This window comes from Carettochelys insculpta, chromosome 13 (genome assembly GCF_033958435.1).
Source record: "Carettochelys insculpta isolate YL-2023 chromosome 13, ASM3395843v1, whole genome shotgun sequence".
Taxonomy (NCBI): domain Eukaryota; kingdom Metazoa; phylum Chordata; order Testudines; family Carettochelyidae; genus Carettochelys; species Carettochelys insculpta.
The window spans coordinates 26,921,033-26,938,103 of NC_134149.1; the positions used below are offsets into that span (position 1 = coordinate 26,921,033).

General features: G+C 49.4%; 1 protein-coding gene across 1 annotated transcript; it reads left to right on the forward strand.

Annotated features, from left to right (window-relative positions):
• Positions 1 to 1,784: 1,784 nt before the first annotated feature.
• On the forward strand, positions 1,785 to 16,274 carry LOC142020148 (diacylglycerol O-acyltransferase 2-like). Its single transcript, XM_075007787.1, has 8 exons — positions 1,785 to 1,824; positions 6,363 to 6,491; positions 9,781 to 9,888; positions 11,448 to 11,518; positions 12,155 to 12,359; positions 14,815 to 14,989; positions 15,482 to 15,684; positions 16,120 to 16,274. The coding sequence occupies exons 1-8, from the start codon at positions 1,785 to 1,787 to the stop codon at positions 16,272 to 16,274; spliced, it is 1,086 nt and encodes a 361-aa protein (XP_074863888.1).
• Positions 16,275 to 17,071: the final 797 nt, after the last annotated feature.

Sequence of the window (17,071 nt, forward strand, 5' to 3'; positions counted from 1 at the left end):
TGTGAACCAAGGTACAAGAGTTAGCATGTTAGTGTTGTCTCAAGTTCTGAACCTGAAGGGCGGCCAGTGGCCAAAGATGAGTCTCTGGCACCTCAGTACAGGCTAAATGCTGAGATTCATTTATCTGGTAAAGATCCTTTAACAAAGACTGACAATAGCTAGTACTTCAGCATTATCCCTTTCAGCACCTGCAGCCTATTCAACACTGAGGTTGCAGCCACACTTGGCCAAAGCTTCGAAATGGCCATGCTAATGGACAAATCGAAGAATACAACTGAGGGGCTGAAATGAATATTCAGTGCCCCACTAGCATGCTGCTGGCCATGGCACTTTGAAAGTGCCACATTTCACTTGTGTGGCTTGGCAACATGAGTGTGAAACACAGCACTTAAGCATGCTAATGAAGCACTGAATATTCATATTAGCACCTTATTAGTATCCTCGGATTTGGCCATTAGCATGGCCATTTCAAAGTTTTGACCAAGTGTGGCTACAGCCTGAGTGATCTGTGGCCCAATACCTGGGTACTCTTTTACTGGGGTATTACTAACTAGGCCTTTGGCCATTGAAACAAAGGTACCACACACAGCAGTTGAGACATTAGAGCAATCTACTTTTACTGTCTCAGTAGGTTCACTCCACCTATTAACAAGAAATTGTTTTCTGTTTGTACTGGTGACATTTTTCTGAACTGACAATCTGCCAGTTTAGAAGATCTTTGTGCCATATTTTAAAAGCAAACCTGAAACTTCTGTGCCTGAGAGCTCCAGAGAAGTATAAGGTGAAAAAGAGGGAACAATAAGTGTCCATCTAGGTATTCAGATCACCTAAACAGTTTGAAATAGCAAGAGCTGAATGCTTAGCAGAGCACAGCCAAGAGCCAGAACATCTGGTGGCAACTTTGTGCAGTGTCTGACCTGGAATATCTCATATATACAATCCTTAGGAGTCTACTCCAACACTCAGAAGGCATTGGAAAGATCCTTATTGATGTCATTGAGAGCTAGATCAATCTTGGGATACCCCTGCCCACAACTCTCATTCTGGGTTCAGATAGTGTCTTCCTTCTGCTTCTGTGATTCTGGATGTACATCCAGCACACCTTAGGAGATAGGTGACAGGAAAAGCACTCACAGTCTCAAGGATAGCTTGGACAAGGAATGAGATCTTCTACGTCAAGGTATAATCTCTGCTACAGGGAGCAGGAAGGAGCTGTTCCCTCTGTGAAGCCTGACCAATTTGCCAGGTGCATTGTAGGAGAAGGGAGTGAGGCAGTTCCTTCTTGACCAATTCCCAATATATTCAACTGTCTAAGCCAATGTGGCGAAGGCTACATTCCTGCACCAAATGGTGATTCAGTTTGGCATTTTCAACGTGCTGTTAATTAGAATCCCATCTCAAAACCCTGGGCAGTAGTTTTTGACACGCCCAGGAAAGTACCATTCCATGCAGGAGTAGGGGATGCAGACTCAGGCAAGTGTCTTCTGATGAAAATATCCAGGACCAGCTTTGTGTAAGTGGGTGAAAGGTGCAGATTCTTTATGGAAACCACCACCTGGGACCCTCTGCGACCTCCTTTTCCTTCTTAATTCTATATACTATTTCTTGCTTTTTCAAATGAAGGGCAGAGTTTGTCCACCGCCCCTCCAGAGCAGGCAGTTTACCTTCAGTCAGACGGTGGAGCTTCAAAGCAGTCAAATACACAATCAGTGTCACAGGCTGGTATTTGCAAACCTGCATTTTAAGCTGCGGATCCAAAGTCTGGGCGAGAACTTGTCATCAACATGAAAACAATTATTGCAGCCTATTCCCAAAATCGTAGTGGTAAGAAAATTGCAGTGCATATTTAAAGTTATTTATAAGGCTCTAGACTTACCAGTTTCTGATCAGAACAAAACTGCAGAAATATAGCACTTTAAAGACTGACAAAATGATCTACTCAGTGATGAGCTTTCGTGGGACAGACCCACTTCTTCAGATCGATCTCATTTCCAGTATAGACTGACATGTCTATGTCTACATCGAGATGTTTCACATCTATAAAGTGCTACGTTTCTGCTGTTTTGGTTTGTTAGAATACAGGCTAACACAGCTACCTCTCTGTTACAATTTCGGATCAGTTGATTAGTATTTGTTGTTATAAGTTTGTTTTAGACGGCTTCATAAAATGAAGGCTTTTTATAAATATTGTATAACAGCAACAAGGCAAAAATCCCCCCAAAAGCTGCAGGAATGAAGTCTCTGAAATTGACGTAAATGTACATCAGGTAGTTCACGAACGTAGGGGCTACTAAGGGTAGAAAATTCTCCTTCTTGATGGCGTTCTAATTCAGATGTAATCCAAATCTAACAACGCTTACTCCAGAAAGATTCCCGCTGATTTTAACAGGAGTAAGAGCTGAGTAAAGTGTGTCAGATTTGGCCTGTAATCACCTAAAGGGCCGAATTATGGTGGGGTATGAAATTTCTGGGCGCTAGCGTGGTATGTTGGGAAAACTGGCATCTATCAGGGATAATTGATGGTTTGGTACAACTCGGTAAACTGTATTCAGGAAGAACAGAATGTGCTCAAGCCCAATGAGAGATCTCATATTCAATTAAATTCCACTCCCCTGTCAAGGATCTGGAATTGTCTCTGGAAGGAACGAACACTGAGATTTGTATGTCAGGGCCCCTCTGTCCTAGCCATGTAGATACCTCTGTTGAAGGGGTCAGAGGTGTCCTTAGAATTAGACACCTGCTAAAGCTATTTTCCCAGCCATATGAAGGCTGGCAGTGGATCTGTGCAACCTTTCCAAGCGTCCTGTGAGCTGGTAGCCTTGTGGTCAGGCCTTGGTGTGATGGGTCATTTGGTACCTGTAGGCTCTCACAGCTCAGCTCAAATTCCCTATGCAGGCACTGAGCCCCTCCACGGAAAGGAGGGGATGGCTGTGCACATGAAATGTGGGATCTGGGGCCAGCCCAGAGGGAAGGAGGGATCGAAAACCTCTCACTGTGTTTGCCGTGCATGGGAGTTAATCGTTCACCAGGGTTAACTGGGGGGAGGAGAAGTGAAGCAATGCAGTGCTGTTGAACTATTTCAGGAATCAAGGCCGGGGGCAGGGCTGAGGCCCCCCTTATCAGCCATTGCAGGACAGGGGGGACAATGAGCTTTGCACATCTAGGCTCATTTGTCACTAGTTCAGACGCTTCTGCATGATGGGACTTGTTGCTGCTTCTCATGGCTCCAAACTCAGACTTCCCTAGCATGACCCCAACCTTGGATGGAATCTGGCCTCCCTGGGAGTCTGGCCAGCTTTGCCAAACTCCTTCCCCCTGAGGCTGAACAGACCCAAAGAGACATGTCTCTAGGCTCTGCAGGAGGCCCCATTTCCCCTCAGGACCTGAGAATGGCCTAGAATAGGCTTCCTTCCCCCAGCAGCACTTGTATTAGCCCATCACATCCTCACCCGCATCCCCGCACATGAGCCCCACTGGTCCTTGCCTTCTCTCCTGCGCGCTTGTCTCTTCTAGCCTCTCTGCCCTGAGCTTCATGCTCCTCTTCCTTACACGTTGAGAGCCTGGATTATAGGAGACAACCACTGAAGGATTGACCCTGTGTGCGCATGTGCAACGGGCTCTGGGTGTGTGTCAGGACCTGCAGGTGTATGGGGAATGGGGTGAAAATACGTGGGGGTGGAGCAGTTTGTGGCTGGGGCTGGAGGGTGTTGTGTGTGTGCACAGCTGTGCTTGTAGTAACAGAGAGAGAGCTGTGTTAGTCTGTATTCTATCAAAACAAAAAAAGCCATCATGCAGCACTTTATTAAAGACTAACAAAATAATGTATAAGGGGATGAGCTTTCATGGGACAGACCCACTTCTTCAGATCATAGCGTTACCAGAACAGACTCAATATATAAAGCACAGCGGTCCAAAAATGTTTATCAGGGTTGAGAAACCAGAACACTTGCTATCAAGGCTGGCAAATCAAATAGAAGAGCAGAAAGAGGAGGACATGGGGTGGGAACATTAAGAGTTAGGTCAAAGTATGTAAAAGAGTCCTTATAATGGGTCAGGTAATGGCTGTCCCTGTTCAAACCACAATATAATGTGTCAAATTTGAATATGAATGTTAGTTCTGTAGATGGTTGTTAAAGTCTCTTTTCTCCAGAACACAAACTCTCAGGTCTCTAACAGAATGGCCCACTCCATTAAAGTGCTGGCCGACTGGTTTGTGTATTGGGAGATTTTGATGACTACTCTATGTCCATTCATTCTTTGGTGAAGAGTGTTTGTAGTTTGCCCACTATAGGTGGGGTGTGGGCATTACTGGCACATGATGGCATATGTAATGTTATTTGAGGAATGGGAAAAATGTGCCCCTGATTCTGTAATTAATGCGGTTAAGTTCAGAGATGGTATCTCCAGAATAGATATGTGGACAAAGTTCGCAACAGGGCTTGTTGCAAGGAAAAGTTCCAGGATTAGTATTACTATGGTGTAGCCTGTGGTTGCTAGTGAGAATCCTAGTAAGGTTAGGAGATTGTTTATAGGAGAGAACCAGCCTGTCACCTAGGGCCTTCTGGAGTGTGGCCTCATGATTTAGAGCAGGTTGTAGGTCTTTAATAATGCATTGCAGTGGTTTGAGTTGGGGGCTGTAGGTAATAATGAGTGGTGTTCTGTTAATTGGCTTTTCTGGGCCTGTCTTAGAGTAGTTGGTTTCTGGGTATTCATCTGGCCCTATCAATTTGTTTTTTTTTTACTTTTCCTGGTGAGTAATTAAGTTTTAGGAATGTTTGGTAGAGGTCTTGTAGTTTTCAGTCTCTGTCAGTAGGAGCAGAGCAGATGCGATTGTATCTCAGGGCTTGACTGTAAATGATGGCTCATGTGGTGTGTGCAGGATGGAAGCTAGAAGCAGGTAGGTAAGTGAAGTGGTCAGTGGATTTCTGGTAGAGAGTGGTATTGATGTGGCCATCAGTGATTTGTACTATAGTGTCCAGGAAATGTATCTTTTGTGTGGAGTGGTCAAGGCTGAAGTTGATGGTGGGGTGCAGATCATTAAAGTCTCTGTGGAATTCTTCCAGAGTCTTTCCACTGTGGGGCCAAATGATAAAGATGTCATCAATGTATCATAAATAAAGGAGGAGTAATAGGGGACGAGAGCTGAGGAATTGTTGTTCCAAGTCAGACATAAATATATTAGCATATTGTGGGACCATGCAGGTGCCCATTAATCTGAAAGTATAAGTTGTCGCCAAATCGGAAATAATTGTGGGTGAGAAAAAAGTTACAGAGGTCAGACACCGGATTTGCTGTGATAGCTTCAGGAATGGTGTTCTGATCGCATGTAGTCCATCTTCATGTGGAATGTTAGTGTAGACAGCCTCTACATCCATGCTGGCAAGGATGGCATTGTCAAGACATTTTCTGATGTTTTGTAATTTCCTCTGGAAGTCAGTGATATCTCGGAGATAGCTGGGAGTGTTGGTGGCATAGGGTTTGAGGAGGGAGTCTACATAGCTGGATAGTCCGGTAGTAAGGGTGCCAGTACCTGAAATGATAGGGCATCTGAGGTTTCCAGGTTTGTGGATTTTAGGAAGTAAATAGAATAATTCAGGGTGGGGCTCAGATGGTGTGTCTGAGTGAATAAGGTTGTGAATAGAAGCAGGTAATTCCTTAATAGGTGGTGTAGTTGCTTTTGGAATTGCAAAGTGGGATAAGAGGAAAGAGGTCTTTAAAATATGGTGTTGGAGACCTGTCTGGCTGCCTCCTGTTCATAGTCTGATTTATGCATGATGACAACAGCACCCCCTTTGTCAGCTGGTTTGATTATAATGTCTGGGTTATTTCTGAGAGAGTGTTCGGAACTAACATTCATATTCAAATTCACATGAATACGTGATTTGACCAGGGACAGCAATTACCTGACCCATTATAAGGACTCTGTCACATACTTTGATGTTTGACCTAACACTCAACTTCCCCATGCCCCACCTCCACTCTTTCTTCTCTTCTATCTGATTTGCCAACCTTGATAACAATTTTTCTGATCTCTCAACCTTGATAACAGTGTTTGGACCTCTGTGGTTTATATATTGAGCCTGTTCTGGTAAAGGCTGTAGATCTGAAGCAGTGGGTCTGTCCCACAAAAGCTCATCATCTACTACATTATTTTGTCAGGCTTTAAAGTGCTACATGATTGCTCATCGGTGCTCGTGTGTCAGGCTGCAGTGGTGCAGGTCTTGAGTGTGCTTTTGGGGCCTGGGTGCTTTTTGGAGTGGGAGGGGGAAGAAGCCTCTCAGTAGGTAAGTGCAGCATGACCAGCTGGGGGCTCAGGAAGCGATTGATCACAAGCGCAAGCCAAAGGTGCGTGTGCTTTGCAGGGAGCCGTGCCAGCATTCAGGCCGCCCTGCACACTCTGCTCACTGTGCCCTGGCCCTCGCAGCGGGAGTTCCGAGCATGTATCCAGCTCCTTGCCGTCTTGCAGTGGGTCCTCAGCTTCCTGCTCATGGGTGAGTAGCCCCAGCTGGCAGCAGGGGGCGTGCTAATCACCACCTCTCTGACCTATCACATTCTGCAGTGGGGTCCGTGTGATCTTTTAATTTATCCGTAGTGCCACGGTTTAGAGCCACGGTGTCCAATATGTTCGCTACTCACCACACATGGCGAACAGGACACGGCTGTGGCGAACACATGCACACCAAACTCATTAGAAATAAGAATTCTTTGAATTCTTCACACGTGCGCAAGGTGATTAGCACAAACGCTCATCCAGGCAAGGCAGCCTGACAGCCAGCGGGGAGCCCCTGCGGGCACTGACAGCGCCCTCATTAAGTGGGAGCACTGCAGGGCATGGCAAGGATGGGGGCTTGGTATCACGCCCGCTAGCGTGTGAGGGCAGCCCCACCGTCTGAGCGCTACTCACAGGGGACAGCTGGAGCTGTGTCATTCCCAGCCACACCGGGGGTGGGGGGGGGGTTGTTACAGGCCTTTCTGTAGTTAGCCTTTCTTTGCTGCAATAAGCCATGCTGCCGTACTTGTGCTTGTGATTATTACATCAGCTCACAGATTCATGCAAATTCAAAGGTCAGACGGTATTTATTTTTCTAACATTATTTAATAAAGTTTTGTATCCTATAATGTGACAAATATGGAAAGACGACAACCGCAAGTGTGGCCATCTTTGAATTCCTCTCAGACATCACTGGTTTATAACGTCACAAAAATTCAAAACACCAGAAAATGCAGCACTAAGGCCCAAGGGAATGGGATCCTCCATGTGCAAGGCTCACTGTCCCCTCCTGTCCCGCAATGACAGGAGCAGCTGCCTTCCCAAGGGGAGTGAAGAGAGCACGAGATCTTTGCTGCTCGGGGGGGAGGCTTTTCAGATGAGACCTCATAAGACCACCCCATGGCACTTTTTGTAAGAGCAGAGGTCTTGTGTGGTGCTGAGCCAGCATCTTCTTCCCTGCATGGCCGTGCAGCAGAGTGCGCTCTCTAGGGCCATTTGCTGCGCTCCTCTTCTGGGGCTGCATTGAGGGTTCGCTGAATGACAAATGCTTTGGGAGTAAAGGGTATAGGTACAGGTGTGGCCTAGCTGTACTCACATTGGTCCTGGCACCAGTCCATCTTCTCAGGAGTTATAGGAATGGGTCTTGGGGTAGTTTGTTTGTTTTTGTTTGTTTCTAAATGCTGAGCACCCAAAACACTAGTCAATGTGGTTGCCCTGCACCTGAAAACAAAAGCCCAGAATTTTTACCCTCTCCTGTGTGCCCACCTCCTCCCCAAAAAAGCTGAATGTGTGGAATCTGGAGGGCAGAGACTCTCTGTGTGTCTGCACAGTGCTTTGAAGGACAAGGTCCTGGTGTGACTGGGGCATCTGAGCACAGCCAATGTTGAAACAGATCAGACTCTCAAGCTGGAATTCAGCTCTTCCAACTTGCCTCCCTTTTACAAAGGGGCTGGGGGGTGCCCGGGCTCACTTACGGACACATGCCCTGCACCAAACCTTCCGCGAGCTTAGTTTTTTTTTTATTCTGCAGAATTCTGTTTCGGGATTGTGACTTGCAAATCAGATCAAATTAATGCTTGTTACAGAATCATTGATTTAAAAGAAAAGGGGAGGGTCAGTGGTAAATTACTTCAGCTTTTTCAGAGACTGAATTTGTAGTTGCCTCAAGGAGAGATTGCTGCCCCTAAGCCCCAGGCATAAATTGTTGGGGAAGAGACCATCTCTCAGATCTTTGTAGAGGAGCTTCTACAATGGGTCCTGATTCTTGACTGGCTCTTGTAGGCTCTACTGCAATAGAAAGGGTAATACGCACCTGAACGTGTTCTGCAAGCTTTCCACCATTAGGCTCAGCGGTGGGCAGGCAGCATTTTGTGAACAGCCAGGGGTCAGCATGCGGCACAGGGGAGCAAAGTGACACAGCCCCGCCTGTGTGGTTACTGCAGTCTCTCTCTCTCATGCTCTTTCCCCAGTTGCTCCATGGGCTTGCTGGCAGTGGTCTGTGGTCCGCGTACACGATATACAGGGGAGCAGAGGGAGTCAGGGGGTTCAGCTTCCGCAGGCTTTCTCTTATCTGAAGCTGTCTGGCCAGACCCGACGTCCCCTTTGGAAGCTTCTCTGCTGTCCAGGCTGATGTTCAGCACTATCAGCATGTTTCTGACCTGGGGAAGCTCCCACACCGGCTGCGTCTACACTAGGAAAATCAGCTGCCGTAATACGCCATCAGCGTGGCTCCAGCACAGACCAGGCTCTTGAGGTTTTACTACTGGGGTGCTTAGACAGCCCAGAGCAGTTGAAGAGGACAGTAATTAAAAGGCCTGGATCTTGGCTACACCATAGCCTGTTTCCCCAGAGAGCACCGTAGCTAATGGATTAGGACAGGGATGGACAACCTCTTTTCATTGGGGGGCCACATGTTCCAGGGGCCAATCACAAAATAGCCCCAAGCAGCCCTCCCCTCCCCTCCCCGGCTTAACCCCTCGCAGCCACAAACCCAGGATTAATTTATCTCACACAGGAGCTCCGAGTGCTGCTGCCCCTTCACCAGGCCGCCGTCTCCTCCTCACCACGGTTGCACAGCTCCCCCAGCCCTCCTACTTCTTTCCCCGTGTGCAGCACAGGCGGTGCTCTGCCCTGCCGCGCTGAAATAATGGGACGCAATTTAATTGGTCCAACGGCCGGATGCCTCCTGCCAGCCAATTAAATTGAGTTTTACCAATTAAACTGAGTCCTGCTCTTCCAGCGTGGGAGGGAAGGGAGCTGAAGGAGGAGTGAGTGAGCGGCAGCAGCAGCGTCTGGAGCCGCAAATGGCGCCTTAAAGAGCCACATGCAGTTAAGAGCCACCCAGACAGCTTTCAAAATGGCACCGCTGCCAGCTCCGCAGGCAAGATGAAAAGGCTCTGTGGGCTGGATCCTGACCTGCAGGCCATGTGTTGGCCACCCTGAATTAGGGCCTCTAATTTTCCTAGTGAGCAAAGCCAGTCTGGCTATTATTCTGCTTTAGCTGATGCAGCACAGAGGCTTACAATGCACACAACTGAGCGGGCATTTTGGCCTAGGACCTAGTGACAGTTATGTGCTGTTTTCTGGAGGGGGTGGGAAGGTGTGCCCAGGTCTGAACTGGCCTGAGGAGGATGGGATTCATTGTGGGCACTCCTTCCACCCCACAGTAGAACCAGGCCATCATGGGCTGGTGCAGTGAAAACTCGGTCTCTAGAGAATGGGACCTGGTGGCGAGGAGAGATATCAACACTGGGATATGTGCACTGATCTCTGGCTTTTGATTCCCTCAGGAATCGTCTTCCTGGTTCTCCTCATTTATTTGGTTTTCACCAGTTTTTGGCCAATCTCTGCACTCTATGTTGCCTGGATAATCTTTGACTGGGACACCCCAGAGCAAGGTAGGGGAAGATACAGCCTAATTTACTGTGTATATGCATGCCTAGCAGGACAGAGGGGATACAGCTGGAGGAGTCAGTCCAACCCCCTGCATGTACATCCTGAGCATATGATCTGTATATGTAGATCTCCAGGCCTAGGTCACACCCACCCTGAAGGCATTTCCTAGGAAACAGGTCCAGACACCTACGCAGCGGAAGCCATAATGTGTACAGGAGTGTGCACCAAGATTTTCATGTACTCTTTATCTTTGTTTCCCCCTCTCATTATTTACCTGTTTATTTAATAGTCTTTAGTGACTGGCCCTCCTATAACAACTGCCTAGTGTTATGGGTGGTTAAAATGTGTCCTGACAGCTCCTGAAACTCTGTTTAATTTATTTTCTATTCTATTTCTCTTATTGTAACAAATCCATGACCACCTAGCAACTTCCCAGCAGCAGCAGCGGCAGGGATAGTAGAGAAGCACATATTTCAGTGGAGACTCCCCTTTATCTGTTAGCAGTGCAGAGCCTATGACATTGTTCTGGGCAGTGGCAATCTGTTCAAGCAGGGGTCAAATATGCACAGAGAAACATTGCATCAGCTGGGGCATAAGCTGCTAGAGCACTTAAGATTCCCAAAAGGAGTCAGTTTCCCATTTTCCTCTTCATTACTCCGGCCTAGTGATAAAGACCAGCTACAGAGGAGCTGGAGTTCCCCAAAAGCATCCGGTTTTTTTTTTTTCAGTGATCCCCAGCATGGCTCTGAATGATGATCTCTGTATGAGGTCTCCTTGGGGATTGTACTTCCAAGCTGCAGCTGGTGGTGGTGGTCCATTGTCATTGCTCCTACCTGGATTGTGGCGCAGCTACGTCTGCAAAATACCCAGGGGCTGGAGATGGGGCCAAAGTAAGAAAAGGGAGCCAGTTAGTGGGACCTTCTGCGGAAGAGCAGAGCTGTTGTATGATGCCAGAGTGCAGCAGCCCACACCATCCCAAGGAGACACTGGCCCTGTGAGAGACTAGGCCTAGAGTTGCCTTTTCGTGGCAACTTCCAACCTGTTCTTGTTCCAAGCTGGACCAAAATGACCTTTAGGACAATGCCTCTGACTGAGAAATAACTGCCGTAGAATGGACTTGTGCCAGTGTGTCTGTCTTCATATCAGAACACGCGTTTCCATGCTGCGATTAGCGAGTTGGCCTGTGGCATGGAAGACCTTGCTGCAGGGCCAGTTCAGAGCAGAGTGTTTCATTCCAGATCATTCTGAATTAGGCCAACTGGGGACTTGGTCTCCCACATCCCAGGGCAGGGCCTTGACTTCAGGCCACACAATACAATGTCTCCCATTCTTTCCTCCCTCCTTCCAACAAGTGGCACAGCTCTGCAAATTGTGACAGAAAAGAAAAAAATTACACAGTCACTGGTGGCCTGACTAGCTCTGAGCTGCTGAGAGGCAAGGGATAAAGGGATTGGCTGGATAACCAGCGAGCAGAGACTCTATCCTCACACCATCAATATCTGTGTGAGCTCCATGTTCTGAGCCTTGCTCCCATGCCTGCTCCCTCTTGTTTGCTTTGCAGGGGGGAGAAGGTCTGCATGGGTGCGGAACTGGCCCATCTGGAACCATTTCCGAGATTATTTCCCTGTTCAGGTGAGCTGTGCTGGACAAATGTGCCAGGCCCTTGCTATCATTGGACAAGCCGTTGGGCCCTTTGCCTGAAGAAATTTCTCATGTCTCTCTTTGTACGTCCTGCAACCTGGCTGCTGGCAGTTTCTTGGGAGCCCTGTTTGTCCACTACTCCTGAAACAGCACAGGCAATTTTTGTAGCTACCAGGTCAGATCCTGCATGGAGCTATCAGTAAAGTGAATAGAAATTTCTTTTAAAAATATTTGGTGGGAATTCCACTGTGGAATATGGTCCCCATCATGTATCCACTTTCATGTGACCTGCTGCTGCCCTCAGGGGACATTTGAAACAGACCCCTTGCTCATCATGGGATCCTTAGGATCACATCTGGATGCAGATGATTCTGCACGAATTGATTCCCTGACACAAAATTTAGCAGTTCAATAGCTGTTAGTGCACGTCTTTGTTCTGAGTCGGGGGAGTAAACTACTGAGCAAAGCTGATTTGTCCGTCTGTTTGGGAGGGCGTGTGCAGACCAGGTGGGGTATTTATCCAGCAGGGCCTGGGGACCTGTGACCCCAGCAGGGTTGGCGTGCAGGGATCCAGATCCCACACCAAATGCCTGCCCCCTTCGCTGATTGTGTATCTTCTCCCTCCAGTTGGTGAAGACTCACAGCCTCCTCCCGAGCCACAATTATATCATCGGCGCACACCCCCACGGGATCCTCTGTGTTGGGGCCTTCTGCAACTTCATCACCGAGTCCACTGGCTTCTCTGAGAAGTTCCCTGGCATCAGGCCCTTCCTGGCCACACTGGCTGGCAACTTCCGGCTGCCTGTCTTCAGGGAATACCTGATGAGTGGGGGTGAGCATGCTCAGACGGTGTCCCTGGCATAGTGCCCTGGAAGTGTTGCAGATGTGGCTAAAATGTGAAATTTAGCAGAGCTGGAAAATAGCCTGCTCCTCACCTTTAATTTCCATCACCAGTCACATGAGACCTCTCCGTCTGCAGCATCTGCCAAAGCCCTTTTCGGCCCCTTTGGGTACCAACTCCAGGGCTGGCAACATCAATTCTAGTCTCATGGGCTTTTGTTTTTGCTTCCTGAGACTAAAGCAAAGTTTAGTGTTTGCCAAAGTGTTGGCTTGATGCTGCTACCTGGGCCAGGCATAGTGCAGTCAGTGGTTCACCGAGCTTTTCCCACAATGCTCTGCTCCTGCATGTCCATCCTGGCTCAAACCCAGCACTATTTGAGCCTGCCCCTTCCTGCTCTGCCACTGCCCCTCAGCCTGGGCTGAGTCTGGAGTTCCAAGCTAGAGCCAGGCCCTAGGGAAGGAAAGACAGAGGAATGCGACAGAGCTCGGGTGTGCCAGAGCATACGGAGGCTTTCTCTAGGAGTTGTTCCTTGCACCATTCCATGGGAAAGCTCAAAAACCTGAGCAACTGTTCTGTCTCAAGCGGCCTGGACATGGTGTGTGCCCTACTTTATACCCTCCCCTCTGCTCCCCAGTACCAGTTCCCAGGCTCAGTCACTGAAAGTGACACCAAAATGCCAGTCCTGGAAAACTGCATTCTACCTGGCAGAGCTGCTGCATCCCACAGCCTCCCTGGGCTGCTGGCGAACTGGGGCATTCAGGACTGGGACTTAGTGACTGTCCCATTTTAGCTTCTGCATTGCTGAGCCCTTAGGCCGGCATTTCCCAAGCTGTGCTCTGTGGAACACTGATGTTACTCGCGAGGTGAATAGGTGTGCTGTGAAAAAGTTTCAAGGCTAGTGATATTTTTCCTTCTAAAATATTAAATAAGAAATAATGGGTCTATCAAAACACTAAGATATTTAAATAGTATTTAGAATGTAGGTAAAGTAAACCCTTGATTTACGCAGGGGTTGTGCCCTGGGCAACCTCCATGTAAATCATATTTCATGTAACTTACAGGGGGAGAGCCCCAGAAGTCCCCGGGCTGGGGGAGCAGGCAGCTGGGGGAAGTGGGGCAGGCAGCCAAGCAGCCCCCAGCTGGTGGTGGGAGGGGGCACACAACTGCTTGCACTGCGGTTTCTCCCAGCTGGGAGAAAGCACGCCACAAGCAGCTGTGTGCCCACCAGGCTCTCCCAGCTGGGGGAGCCAGGGGCTGGCGGGAGGGGGCAGGTTTGATTTGCACTTAACTTGCGTTAACGTGAGTTCAGTGTAAAGCGAAATGGTGCTTCTCGAAGGTTTACTGTATATTAATTTTTATAATGCCTTCAAAATACTATAGTTGTTACTATGTGACGTGCTGAAACAGAGATGCAAAAACACTCTTCCCATTTTAAAAAAAACCCGTCAATGTTACTTATTTTTATTTTCCAGCAGTTTTTTATAAAAATAAAAAATTTATAAAAACACAAAACTTAGAAATATTTTTCCATACCTCATTTGTTTTGTGTTTCTTTTTCATAAAAATGTTTTTTTAAGCTTTAAAGGACAGTCCATTTATCAACAATATCGTCCTTTGTAGTTTTGTGCAAAAGACTGACACTAGCACGCTTTCTTTTGGCTGTTATATTGGTGTCTTGCACTTATACTCAATATTGAATTTTTATATTGAATTATAGCATTGTTAACCCTCTTCCTATCAGAAGGCCATTAGTTGTTCATTCAGATTTTTTTCTTTTATTTTTTGTTCTTTGTAAAATAGGACATCTAAAAACCTAACTCTTTTAAATCAACTTTTGAGTATTACGTGCAGCAATTTTTCAGTAAGAAACGCCCCCCCACCCCCCGCTTCTCCCCAGAACATATTGTATGTGTTCCATCAATGTAGTCCAAGGCCAAAAATGTTCCGTGGCCGAATTATTTTGGGAAACTGCACTCAGCTTATTGCAGCCTCCAGAGCAAGAGGCTCCGTGGCTCCTGTGTGTGGGCACCAGGGGTCGCTCTTATTCCACATGTTGGGCTCCTGGGTGCGGGGGGGGGGGGGGGGGGCGGGGGAGAGAGAGAGAGAGAGAGAGAGAGAGATCTGCCTCTACAGCATGGGTGTCTCTGAGCAGGGTTCAGGGCTCCTCTCTCGCTGTGCTGGGAGGAAGGAAGGAGTATAACTCCCCGGTGGCTTTTGAATGCCTGAGTGGAGGGCACCTGATCATCCACCTGCTCTCGCTCACTGGGATGTTCTCCCCCAGTCTGAACCATTGGCAGTTTTCCAAGCCCCTAAACTCATTCAGAGGCTGGGCCAAGGGGCCTGTCCCTCAAGTCAGCTGGTGAGTCAACGGACTCTCAGACGGGTGGGCCAAGAGCTGCTATCCACTGTGGTTCTCCTCATGCCCCCTTGGTTCTCTGCTCCTTAGGCCTGTGCCCCGTGACGCGCCGGGCGATAGGCTACCAGCTATCACGGAACGGCAGCGGGAACGCTGTGGCCATTGTGATTGGAGGTGCGGCCGAGTCGCTGTCTTGCCAGCCAGGGCTCACCACGTTAATCCTCAAAAACCGCAAAGGCTTTGTTCGGATGGCGCTGCAGCATGGGTGAGTATTGTCAGCCAGACACTGTCTTGAGAGGCCTCCACCTCCTCCGGTAATGCCTCCTGGAAACTGGGCCGGGCTAGCCATGCCCAGGATCCACCAAGCCAGCCACTTGGAACAAGGCCTGGAATCTCCCCTGCTGGGATGTCCTCAGGCTGCCCATCCCTGGACTACTTTCCAGTAGACCCAGGAAGTTGGATGGTGTGTGTGTCTCAGCAAGGCTGGTTGAATAGGATCAGGTTTGTACAGGGTCCCATCATGCTGACGTGCAGCAGTGGGTGTAGGTGCTGCTGAAAGCAGGGATGCTGGCGGGGTGTGGCCACACTGCCAGGCTTGAGTGGATTCCATTCGATCCAGAGTTTATAGTTTGGTTCCATGGTGCTCAGCTCCCCCGGCACAGAGATTGTTCCTCACACTGGTAGCAAGTGCTACCTCAGGAGCGTGAGGCGTGCTGGCTGCAGAGGGCGCTTGTGTGGCAATGCTTTCTCTCCTCAGGGCGCACCTGGTTCCTGCCTTCTCCTTTGGCGAGAATGACCTCTTCCGACAGGTGGTTTTTGAGGAGGGCAGCTGGATGAGGGGCATTCAGAAGAGGTTCCAGAAACTGGTGGGCTTTGCTCCCTGCTTCTTCTATGGACGGGGCTTAACGTCTATCCATTCCCGAGGCTTCCTGCCCTACCCCAAGCCTATCACCACAGTCAGTGAGTATCCCCTTACTCTGCTCCAAAAGCCCCAGCACCGGCAGGGGTGGGGTGGTTACGATTGTCTTAGTTGACCAAGGGTTCCGCTTACCATTGAGTCTGTGGCAGGTCTGGAAGCCAAGAGCTCGTCATTGTGTGAGGGGTAAAATCCAGCCATGGGCAGAATGGGCCTGGGGGGGTTGCAAGCCTGCAGTGGGTGGGCACGATCCTGGGCACAGTGAGTTCTCTTCCCTCTCTACTCCACGCCTGTGGCCAGGCACTGGAGCTGTGTCTGTGGTACTGCCCGTAAGTAACAGTTCACTCATTAGGAAGTCTGGTATTAGCTTTCCAAGGCCGAGCTCCAGAGGGGCAGGGAGTCACCTCCCCCAGCGGCAACTGCTAATTTGTTCCAGGCGCTTAGAATTCATTCTTCCACCCTCTTTCTGGCTCTGGCAGTAGGAGAACCTGTGATGGTGCCCAGGATCCAGGAGCCGAGCCACGAAACGGTGGATCTGTACCACGCGCTGTACATCCGCTCCCTGCTCAAGCTCTTCAATGAGAACAAAGCCAAGTATGGCCTGTCGGAGGCGGATGAGCTGAGGATCCTGTGACTGAGGCCAGAGAGAAGTCAAAGGACCTTGGGCAGCCAAACCCTGACTCTCAAGGGCTGCCTGCTCTTGGAGGTGGGAATGGCAGCTTACCTGACAGGATGGGGGCTCTCAGGGACATACTGTTCAGCTGTGCCCCAGCTACTGCTCACCCTCTACCCTGGTGCCTCGCTCATGTGTCCCCTCAGTGCTGCTCCGGCCACTGCTTCTGTTTGTTCCCTGCAGCAGATGAATGAAGGAAGGCGGGAGCTCCCTGCTTGTCGTAGCCCAGCGTTTCCTGTGTGCTTTCTGCTCGCTCCCATGGCAAGGCCTGAGCTGGCTTGCTCAGTCCCCGAGGTCTCCTCAGGAAAGGGGAAGGGAGGAGCACAAGAAGGACAAGTGCTGAGGTTTGGAGGGGAGGGGAAGGGTGCACATGAGCAGGCAGACGTGGGGGAATGTGTGTGAGGAGCTCTCTCCTCTGCCCAGGCCCCTCTCCCCTGGAGGGAGACAAATAGTAGCTTTGTGCTGCTGCTAATGCAACCGAGGAATGCGACCTTGCAGGCTAAACTCTGCCCTCGGCTCCAGCTCGGGCAGGGCTGGAGGGAGGGTGAGACAGACAGAAAGGGGGAGAAGAGGGGAGGGAGGAGGGAAAATGGAGGGACTGCCCCTGGTTGTGGCTAATGTGAAAAGCAGGATTACCAGTGCCATCCAGGGTGGTTGTAAGGGGCAGGCCCTGACACTGAGGGTCTTGAGGGGGCAGGAGATGTGAAGGGCAAGGACCTGACACTGAGGGTCACAGAGGAGCTGGGCAGGGGCTGGGG

Bases quoted from the DNA above. Each gene is read 5' to 3' on its own strand.
- LOC142020148 (XM_075007787.1), top strand. From the start codon at position 1,785: ATGAAAACAATTATTGCAGCCTATTCCCAAAATCGTAGTG. The intron at 1,825-6,362 runs GTAAGAAAATTG...TGTGCTTTGCAG, and splicing joins CTATTCCCAAAATCGTAGTG to GGAGCCGTGCCAGCATTCAG. The intron at 15,685-16,119 runs GTGAGTATCCCC...TGGCTCTGGCAG, and splicing joins CAAGCCTATCACCACAGTCA to TAGGAGAACCTGTGATGGTG.